General features: G+C 40.3%; 1 protein-coding gene across 1 annotated transcript in view; it reads left to right on the top strand.

The window, feature by feature from the left end:
• Positions 1 to 11,110, top strand: part of LOC306864154 (protein PRRC1-like) — a 15,413-nt gene extending 4,303 nt beyond the window's left edge. Inside the window, exons 4-9 of the mRNA XM_079407902.1 lie at positions 688 to 830; positions 918 to 1,020; positions 6,184 to 6,347; positions 6,456 to 6,559; positions 6,930 to 7,032; positions 9,934 to 11,110. Coding sequence (XP_079264028.1) covers positions 688 to 830; positions 918 to 1,020; positions 6,184 to 6,347; positions 6,456 to 6,559; positions 6,930 to 7,032; positions 9,934 to 10,143 — 827 coding nt within the window. The 3' untranslated portion in view covers positions 10,144 to 11,110. The remainder of the gene's footprint in view (positions 1 to 687; positions 831 to 917; positions 1,021 to 6,183; positions 6,348 to 6,455; positions 6,560 to 6,929; positions 7,033 to 9,933) is intronic.
• Positions 11,111 to 11,500: the final 390 nt, after the last annotated feature.

The raw sequence follows: 11,500 nt of genomic DNA, 5'->3' as shown, positions 1-11,500 counted from the left end.
ATAATAGTAATGATATTGTTTGATAAGTGAGATCTTTCAAGGATTTTAGTCCTTGAAAACCAAAAAGTCCTTTAAAGTCCTTTTCATCTGTATGAACCCTTGTTTAAAAGCTTTTTTTTTACCTTTATACAAGCATTTATTATAAACCTAATTAAATGTATGTCACCTAATAAAATGCATGCATCATGTCAAATACTTACATTTAATCAAATTCAATTAGAAGACAATGTGACCCTGGAGCACAAAACCAGTCTTAAGTCGCTGTGCTCCAGGGTCACATGTAGGCTGTTACCAGTCAGATTAATCCACTATCAACAAGATCCATCTTTGCACTGCAGAAGTGGCACAGAAACTGCATCTGAGATAGCATTTTAGTGTATTTACGCTTGAAACTGAATTCACATGTAGTTGGCGGCAAGTCCCTGTCATAATGAGTGAATCATTCATTCAAATGATGCGTTCAAAATGGCTGATTAATTCAGGAGTGAAGCAAGTGACTCCTTCTGAATGAATTCTTTCATAAATTCATTCATTCAGATGATTTGTTCAGTCACAAAGCCTTATATGGAGATGCTTTGGGCGTGTTTTATGCAAATCAGTAACCTCAAGCACTCGTCGCCTGTAAGGGGATGATGGGTCATTTCATCCTGTCAGCAGTATCCTGTAGTTGAGATTGTGTCTCTGTAGGGATCATCACCAATCCCATGATGCAGCAGCCGGTGTCGGGAGGGTTAGACGTCAGCTCGCCCATCACGTTTCCCGAGGACACTGAAGACCCCAGAGTGGCTGCAGACAACAGCGCACCTGGTGGATTATGGGGCTTCATCAAGGTACTGGACACATGTATGCAGTGTAAGGCCAGGACGGCGCGCTCTTGTCCCCGAGTACGTCCTGATGCTCTTGTGTTGTGATCTCAGGGTGTAGCCGGGAACCCCATGGTCAAGACCGTCCTGGATAAAACCAAACACTCTGTGGAGTCCATGATTACCACACTGGACCCTGGGATGGCACCGTACATCAGTGAGTGCTGCTCTGTGTGTGTGTGTGGTTTATGAGGACAGATTTTTATAATCACAAAGACTTAAAAACAAACTAAATGGTGTTTTTTTGAGAATGTAAAAATGCAGGAAGTTTTGTGTAAGAGGTAGGTGTAGTTGTAGGGTTGGTGTATGGCGATAGAAACTACAGTTTGTAGGGATGTCCTGAGGGATCAGACACTTTTTCAGCTGATGGTATCGGCTCATTCTAATTCTGCACAGAAATCTGTTCTAAACCGATCACACAGCGCTGATGTAGTAAACCAGAAGCAGTAACGCTAACTATAACCATGGTGTTGCGGCAGAAATCGTCAAATATTATTACATTATTCATTTCAGGGTTTGTACAACCTTTTTGAGAGAGAAATTCAAGCAATTTTCAATGATTTTCAAGCATTTCACACAACTGTTTCCAGCACTTTAAAGCTCTTAATTGATCCAAATTGAATGTTATTTTTAATGGGATGACCAAAATACACTGTGGTGAGCAAACACATATGTAAAATTACAAAAATACTTTAAATCACCAATATAACCTGTAGATGGCAGCAGCCATTCATTTCTACTTTTTCCTTTATATTTTGAAATGATAAAATCACTATAGGCCTTTATCACAGTCCGCGTGTCGTCACATCCGGCTCCGATTAGTAGCGTAAAGGAATTTCCGCCTGCTTTATTGCCAATGGACAGACGCCAGTTTTGTGAAGAAAATTAAACCAATTTAGTTGAACAGTGACGTAATAACCGTCAATGTTAAAACTGCGTAATTATACCGATTCCAGACCATGTATCATGTCATCCTTCATTTTAATGTGTAACATGAGCCTATCTGAGCGACGCGACAGTCAGATTAATGAAGAGCACGCAGTTATTGCGAGAGGAATAGGCGTCCTCGGACTGATTTTATTTCATTTTTAATATTATTTTGTTTATTTCAGAATTATATTTACTGTGATTAAATATGTGACATTTCTCTTCAGCAAGCAGACACGCAAACTGCCGCGAATGAAACTGAAAGTAAGACGCAGACGATCAACACAATACTCTTCATTAAAAGTAGAAGACAAACTTCTCTTCCCAGTGCTCTCCTAATGCGGTCTCTGATCTTGAAATGAGCTGATCATTAATCAAATGCAGCGCTTATCTTTTGATTTCGTTGACTGAATTTCATTACATTTATATTTACATCTGTTTTGGGACTTTGTGGCCATGTGTAAATTGAAACGTTTCAACAAATCAGATAGATATCGGATCAGCGAAAACGCATGAAATGACCAGGTGTAAACAGGCCCATTCATAATCTATGACAAAAATATTACTATAAATTAGGTTAGTGGATAATTTAGCAGCAACACTTATTCTAGAAAAATCATGAGTGCACAATTTTATAAAATCTAAACATTTATTGATAACATTTTAGTGGGGAACAAATAAAAGTGAATATTCGAAGGACTATATCTGGTAAAATGTTACACATTGCTCTTTATATTGTTGTAAAATACATTGATGAAAACAAGTAAATATATTTATTTATAAATATAAACTACCAAATTAAAAGACATTTCTTTTAAATGTATAGCACAATGAAGGCAGCGACAGATGATCGAGCAGTCCCATCTATCATATATATCATACATGCTGCTGCCTCCATTACTGTGCTATACATTAGATTATTAATAGCCTTGAGAGGACAGAACAAGAAACGCTATAAATAATCTTTCATTGCGCAAAAGCATTATAATAGGAAAAGCTCCAATAGAGAGCGGCACACAGCGCTTATGTCTTCCCGCAGAATGATGCGCTTGAATCAGACGGAGTCACAGCGAGCAGCTCCACATACACAAGCTCAAAGCACAAAGGAAACAGATACTGGTGCGTAGCTTATTAAATCTGTGCATAGTGTATTGATCCTTTTCGTTTAACAGTTTTAAATCTCAGTTATTGAGCGCTCTTGGAGTGAGTTTCATCGTCTTGCCTGTCTTAACCGAACGGGACACAGTTTGAAGGCTGAACGGAGGATGACAGACAGAAGCAGCGGAGAGAAGAGTTTACATGAACTTGAATTTAACAACTTAAATATTCATCTGTACCTCACATTAAACTATGGAAGGGCTCCAGAACACTTGGACTTTGACTTTATGGTGCTTTCTAATGTTTTTGTGCTTTCGTGGGGCTTAAATAACACAGAATAGTATACGCACAATATCGGATTTGGATCGGTCTCATCTGACAGAGACCCGATCCGGCAGAAATTCCAGTATCGGAGCCGATACCGATCCTGAGTATCGGATCGATGCATCCCTAGTTTGAACTCGTTACCTGTGTAAAAGACACCTGTTCACACACTCAATCAATCAGACTCCAACCTCTCCACTATGGGCAAGACCAAAGAGCTGTCTAAGGACACTAGGGACAAAACTGTAGACCTGCACAAGGCTGGGATGGGCTACAGGACAATAGGCAAACAGCTTGGTGAGAAGGAAACAGCTGTTGGCACAATTATTAGAAAATGGAAGAAATTCAAGATGACTGTCAATCTCCCTCGGACTGGGGCTCCATGCAAGATCTGGCCTCGTGGAGTATCAATGATCCTGAGAAAGGAGAGGGATCAGCCTAGAACTACACGGGAGGACCTGGTCAATGACCTGAAGAGCGCTGGGACCACAGTCTCAACGGTTACATTAGTAACTAGGGATGGGTATCGTTAAGGTTTTAACGGTATTACTACTCTTACCGATACTGCTTATCGATCCGGTACTTTAACGGTATTCTTATCGGTACTTTTTGTTTTACTTTGTTTCTTTGTTCATATTCTTACAGTATCTTATCTTATGTATATAAAACACTAAAAATGCCTGCACTTCATCAATTTGTAAATGCACCAGTGTGCAGGTATTTTTAGTGTTTTATATACATAAGATAAGATACTGTAAGAATATGAACAAAGAAACAAAGTAAAACAAACTGACAAATACAAAACAAACACACAAACGAAATGAAATAAACAGTGCTTTCATTTTTCCATGAAGGTCTACTAATATTAATGTTCAGGTAAGTAATAGTTACAAAAGTAATCAGATGTAAATGAGCACTGCATAGTTTTCACTGTATGTACTGATAGATGTATGTTTATTAAAGCTATAACGTTGTTCAGATTAAGAGCTGTGGGTGATTTTCTCTTTGCATTTTGTTCTTTGATTAACGTTGATGGCTCAAGCTCCAGTCGGACACTTTAAGACAATATACTGACACGCATCGGATTTTCTCCCAGCTGTTCTCATCCACTTAAAACATAAAAGTGAAGACTCTCATAACCGGCCATTTTGACACATTGTGTGTGTATTTTTTGGCATATTTTTGTGTGTTATTTCGATGCGCCCGAAGCTCAAAGTGTACTTTGCTTGTCCGTTTAGGAGCACGCCGCCGCGCAGGCACACGCGCGCACACACATTTCAGCCTGAACAGCGTCACTTGTTCAGATTGTACTCTCAACGTTTTACGATCAAATATGTCCTGCAATGTAGCAACAGTAAAGACGGCATTTTATAACAATCACTGATTGAGCTGATTCAGATGTTAAGTTTTGGTTCGGAGGAACGAATCCGCGCCGCTATGAAGGGAAGGGAGTTGTGCTAGAAGAAATGCGGCTATAATCCTTGGAGGCCAAAATCGAAAAAAAAAATACTCAGCTTAATATAACAGCCACAGGCCTAAAGTGTGAGCAGATGTTTGAATAGTTGGTTCTCTCCTCTATCATAATTAAACAGGACTTTCATGTTGCGTGTGCTGAAGCTCCTCCGCGTGAGCGCGATCTGGCTTCTGAATTGCGCATAGCACAAATGCATCATAGACAAATGTTTGAATATTATTGCACATAAAAACAGCTGGAGACATTATATATATATATATATATATATATATATATATATATATATATATATATATATATATATATATATATATATATATATATATATATATATATATATATAGAGAGAGAGAGAGAGAGCAACAATAAATGTATGTGTGTTTTCTTAATTTCTCCAATACCGACAGAAGTACCGATAACGTCAGAGCTTATCGATACTCCGGTCTTTCATAATTTAGCCCCGAGACCGATTTAATACCGAGTTTCGGTACCCATCCCTATTAGTAACACACTACACCGTCATGGATTAAAATCCTGCAGCGATGTAATTTTCATCGTAGGTATTTCAGATCTCTCCATTCTTTGTAAGTTGGAAAACTTGAAAAATCGGCAGTGTATCAAATACGTATTTGCCCCACTGTATGTGCTGAATTCTACATAAATAATCCACAACAATGCCATGCTATGGGCACAGCCATTGATAGAGGCTGCAGCGGAAGTTCTTTTATGCTACTATTTGAATCTTCGGCTTTTCGAACGTGGAAGTGTGATAAAGGCCTATTATAAAATATCAAATCATCAAGAAATCAGATTTTGTCAGAGTTCTGCTCTTGACGTAAGAACTCACAAAGGGCCTTGAAAAACAAACTTTTCTTCAATTTGCAACAATCACACATAGTGTTCCTTTTACTATGAAGTTATCGGTCAGTTATAGTACTATAAGAATAATGGTACATTTAATGTGAGTATATTAATTATTAAATATAAAATATTAATTTTCTATATAAAAGGTTTGTACGTCACTGTTGTTAAAAAGTCAATTTTGTACTCATCAACTCAAGCTCAGTGCTTTACTGTCAAATTTGAATGCTTTTTTCCAGTTCTTATATAACTGTTATGCAACGTGCATGTTTTGACCTAATTGATAGACTGTATATTTGCTAATGTTACAAAATCCCTTTAATGATCCATGTGAATGAAACAGTCTTGCTCTTCCTGTCTTTACAGAAGAACTGCATCAATCCTGCATGACTAATTGCACATTTTGTTTCATACGTGCAAATTTTAAGCCTCTAATGCGTTTTGCATGTGATTACGTGTGATTCATTGAGAACTTTAGTTTTTTTATTTTATTTGACCACAGTCCCATTACCTGAGCTGAGAATCTGTCTGTGGGTTGATCTGTAATCGTACCGCACTGAACATTGGACAGGAACGTGCTCAGAACCGCTCGGGCTGATGGGAAAGCAGCTGATGTGGTTTGTGTGTTTGTGTCAGAGTCTGGAGGAGACGTGGACGTGGTGGTGACGTCAGATAAGGAGGTGAAGGTGGCCGCGGTGCGGGATGCGTTTCAGGAGGTGTTTGGTTTGGCCATGGTGACAGGAGAGGCCGGTCAGTCCAACATCGCCCCGCAGCCGCTGGGATACGCCGCAGGGGTCAAGGTGAGTGCACCTCTGCTTCAGGTGTCGGTCAGTGTGGGGAGACACGACAGGAAACACTGAACCGTGTGACTTCAAACCATACGTGTGTGTGTGTGTGTGTGTGTGTAGGGAGCTCAGGAGCGCATCGACAGTCTGCGGCGTGCTGCTGTCATTCACGAGAAGCAGCCTGTGGTCTCTGTGGAAAACTTCATCGCAGAACTCTTCCCAGACAAGTAAGATCGGTTTATCCACAGCTCTGAAGCTGTTCCATCCATCCGACTGGATCTGAATCAGGGTCCGAACCTTTCAGTTAACACATTACTTGCCACCTGGAATTGAGTCCAGTTTTTAGCTCTGTAAGGGCAGTTTTTATAATTATCAATTATACAATTCTGCACTCTCACAAATGTGGTTATCTTCAATCGATCAGAATACTATATACTGTTATCAATAAAATGTATCAACATCAACAAAAGCCATCTTGAACTGCAAAGGAGGAACAGAAGCTGCATCTAGCTTGACATGTAAATAGAGAGAGTTGTGCTTCCTCTTCTCATGAGAGGAGAAACTGAGCTGCCTTGTTCACACTCTCTCTCTCGTCAGGTGGTTTGACATCGGCTGTCTGATCTTGGATGATCCAGGGAACGGGATTCACCTGGAGACGTTCACTCAGGCCACACCTGTGGCCCTGGAGCATGTGCAGCAGGTAACACTACATCCTCCTGAGTGAGCGTGTTTGTTTGGAGCAAGCGTTCCTCATCCCAGTGCATTTTCTCCCTTAGTTCGGTTTGCTTAAGCACAATCACGCTCTGATCTGCACCAAAATAATCAATCTAAACTCTCCTGAACAAGGCCGATTGAACACGAGCTATGGAGCGGTTCAGTTGTGGTGAGAAATCAGCAGCAAGGTGCTCTTGGAGCTCTATGGTGGTGCCCTGCAGTTGCCTCTGAGATATTTTTGTCTGCATAACATCACATTATCCAGCTTTATCTAGAGACTGACTGGCATATCACTACAATCTTTTCTTGTTAAGACGGGGCACATTATTATGCAGCCCCAGAGGGGTGCCCAAACTTTAGCATAAAACTGTAAATCTGGATATACACTTCATATGTGTTTGTAATGACTACAGTAAAGGAGTGGATGTCAGATCTACAGTGGCCTTCATAATAATATTAATTATAATATTTCTTGAATAATTATTAATCAAAGTTACGTTTATGCATGTTAGAGAATAAATTGATTATGGCTTTAGTCTGCCTTTCTACTCTCTAAGAAGCTGCTCTCAGTGTGTGTAACCATGCCCGATAAGGTTTAGGGCTGAGGCAATCTTGAAGTAAGATAAGTGTTTCTCTGCGTATGTGTGTTAGTATCTGTCTGTACAGGGAGCAGCTCAGACAGTCCAGGACGTCTTTGGAGAGATGTATTGTGTCGGGTACGGTGTACATTTTAGGACATCCTCAGACCTCAGTCATAAAATTAAACGGTGTCGTGCCTCAGACTGAAAGGCTTCAGGTCTCAGGAAAAACGACATCAGGTCTCGTACAATTAAGCATCAGGCAAAACGGACTCAGATTAAAAGGCATCAGATTAAAAGGCATCAGGTGAAACGGGCTCAGGTAGAGTGTGACGTGTCGCGCTGCCCCGCCCCATTAGTTTAGCATTTAAATGAAACTGTTAGAATATATCAGGAGCGGCTTACCTCCTTCCGCCATCCTCAACCATTCCACACCACTTGTTTTGAACCGCATGCGTGTGACGTCACATGGGGCGGGGTAGCGCGACACGTCACACTCTACCTGAGTCCGTTTCGCCTGATGCCTTTTAATCTGAGTCCGTTTTGCCTGATGCCTAATTGTACGAGACCTGATGTAGTTTTTCCTGAGACCTGAAGCCTTTCAGTCTGAGGCACGACGCCGTTTAATTTTATGACTGAGGTCTGAGGATGTCCTAAAATGTACACCGTAGTAGGGCCTCTGATCACTCGTCACTAAAATAGTCATCAGAAGATGTGCTTCAAGCTTGCGTCCATATGTGGAAATTGTCTAAGTTTATCTAGATTTAAGAACCGATCTGAATTTTGATGACTTATGCATTGACTCAATTAGCAAGCTCTGTTAGGGTATAATTGCTGGTGTTCTTGAATTGTAAAGCAGAGCGGCCTACGAACTCCATTGCGAGTGTTAAAGCTGACTTCTGCGGATGAAACTGCTAACTATTTCTTCAGTCAATTTCTTTAATCTGACTTCTGGTCTTTGTTCAGCATACCTGGTCCATGGGTTTTAACTGTTATTCCCCAACAACAGATAAAGCCACAATTAGGTCTGGGTGATATGGCAAAAAAATTTAATCTTGATTTTTATTTTTTGACCAATTCTTGGTTTTTATAGGCTACGATTTTAACTAGTCAACTTGAAAGTGTAATTGCAACATGATTCAAGTAACTAGTTAAAGAAAATTCTGTTCCAAGTGCAGCACACATGAAGCTGTCAACATGATGTAAATGTTAAACAAATCACTTGTCAAATATCTTTGCAGAAAAGATGCATGAACTACAACTAATTATACAAACTTGTCTTATACATATATGTTCAGAAATAATACAAGGAAAATGCTTTAAAAAAAAAAAGTCAAGGCAATTCAAATTCAAAATGACTGAAGGTACAACACCAGTAGACTATTAACTATAAATGTTCTGTAAGAACAACAGCAGCTTTCAGTCTGTCACCATGATGCAAACATGAAATATCAGACATACAGTAGTTCTGCACAGGTTTTTTACTGGATTGCACTGCTTTACATTGTCTATTCTATGTAAACATGGACGTGTTTGACTGTTACGCTCGCGTCTCTTGCAGCGTCTCCTGAATGAAACGACAGTCTATAAACACTGCGCTCAAGTTACAAGTAGTTCACTCCCATCTTCTTGCATGTCTTTCCTATTCCACTGCCGGCGTCGCATGTTTGTCAACACAAAAGCTCATTCTGTGTGAACGGTACCTAGTGCTATATTTCTAGTCCTTCACAGAGCGTGTCACACATGAGCGGTTAATCACATGCGGTCGGATCGTTCTTTTCTCTTTACTGTTATCACCGGCATATTGTCAAAGTGTCTAATTCTAACATTTGGTAATATTTCTATTCAAAATCATGATTCCTCGATTTATAAAAAACTAAATCCTGGCAAAACATTAAATTCGAATTAATTGATAAAATCGTAAAAATCGCCCAGCCCTAGCCACAATAAGCCCTTGGAGACGACGTGTCAGTCCATCTTGATAGAGGACGTTATGAGGAACAGGGACTGCAGATATACTGCATTATAACTAACTCTGGCACAACATAGTCACTTTTAAATAAATAACCAATGAGAGGACAGTCTTAATCACATGTGACTTGCATAAACACATTTTGGTAAGCTTTGAAATGTTGCCTAGTGAAAGCAAACCGAACCAAGGAGTGTGCAACATTGTAACAGTTCCTGTTTCAGAACAAAGCAAATGATCTGCAGCTCTGAAAACACAGAGTGCTACACTAACAGCTAAAGAGCACTGAACTGGATTAAAGCGATGTGTGTTTAGTGCTGGTGTGTGCTGTTCTCCACAGGCGCAGGCGCTGACTCCTCCGGACTATAACCTGCGCTGGTCCGGTCTGCTGGTGACGGTCGGGGAGGTTCTGGAGAGAAGCATGCCCAACGTCAGCCGCACAGACTGGCACCAGGCCTTCACCGGCATGTCCCGCCGGCAGATGATCTACTCCGCCGCCAAGGCTCTGGCTGGCATGTACAAACAGCGCTTGCCCTCCAGGACACTGTGAGCATCTTACGCCATCACGTGACACGGACCACAGCTTCCCAGAATCACACGGGGATCCACATTCCATCCGCAGATGTCCTGTGTTTTTCAGTCACGTCCCATTACAAGACTGAGCCCACTCTAAATGCCAAAACAAACAGAACTGGCTCTGAAATAAACCAGTTAAAGGGGAGAATAACTAATATCTAACTTTTAAATTATTGATTGAATTGAATATCATGTCCTTGATATTATATTTTGAGTTTGATTTTATATTAATAATTGACAACGTCCCAGTCTCTACGATGGAATTTGATGGGAATGAAACCACGAATGCATCTGATGCCCTAAAGCAAGACCGTGATTCTCAAATTCATAACGCTTGTGTTTACATTTACAATCAAATACTTTGACTTGCAGATTTTTAAATCGAATTGTTGAAGTTCATAGCAATATTGTGAATATATAATTTTGATTTTACGGTTTTGGATCTTATTTTTTAGCGTTTTTGTTTCAGCATAATCAGCAAACATTGTTACAGCATTGTGTTTGTCTGCATGTCCGTTTCTTTTTCAACTCAGTCCATGTTAGTCAGCGGCGTTTACTGCGGTCAGATGAAATCCCATCACCAGCTGCTGTTACTGTAGATGTTGTTCCGGTCTCTCATCAGTATTGTCTGAAATGCTGCAGATGTTAGCGATGAAGTGCAGCCGGATCATTGGCTGCCGGAGCATGACCTTTGAGAGACCGCTGATGTGTAGCACATGCTGTGTGTTTGCTCTCCTGGACTGAAAGAGTTGACGACAAATCTAGAACTGCCTTTAAAAGTGTCTTATATGTTTGTAAGATTTCTCCAGAACAACTGTGGATGGTTTTATTCCATAGCATTTTACAAACGTGCCTTTGACCAGCAAATGAGTAAAGTCTTTTTGTAAAGCATCATGTTTTTCTATTGTGTTTAAGTATATTCATTGCCTTTAGGAAACTTCATCAGTCATGTTCTCTTTTTACTGTTATGCAGAGACGATTCTGAATTACTTGTTTGTAGGTTTATTCCCCAACAAGCTCTGTGGTGCCATTTATATTCATTCACTGCTCAGATTTTGGGGTGGAATTATCTGTCAGACAAATGGATGATGCAGTTTAGGAACCCAGCTCAAACAATATTTTGGGCAGAAATTGCATGTCATTCATGTATGGTCAATGAGAGAACAGTTTTACCGACTAACGATGGTGAGGGGGGCATTACATAACGGGTACGGCTTGGATTTGCATCAGAAATTTTGGCTTCATTGGAGAGATAGTGGAGAGATAACATCCTCTTTCAGCCGTGCCTTATGTCCTCTCAGTTCATAGGTCAGTTGCATGGGGCGCTGACT

The sequence above is a fragment of the Barbus barbus genome (genome assembly GCF_936440315.1).
Source record: "Barbus barbus genome assembly, chromosome: 45".
In the NCBI taxonomy this organism is placed as follows: domain Eukaryota; kingdom Metazoa; phylum Chordata; class Actinopteri; order Cypriniformes; family Cyprinidae; genus Barbus; species Barbus barbus.
This window is presented reverse-complemented; position numbering and strand designations above follow the sequence as displayed.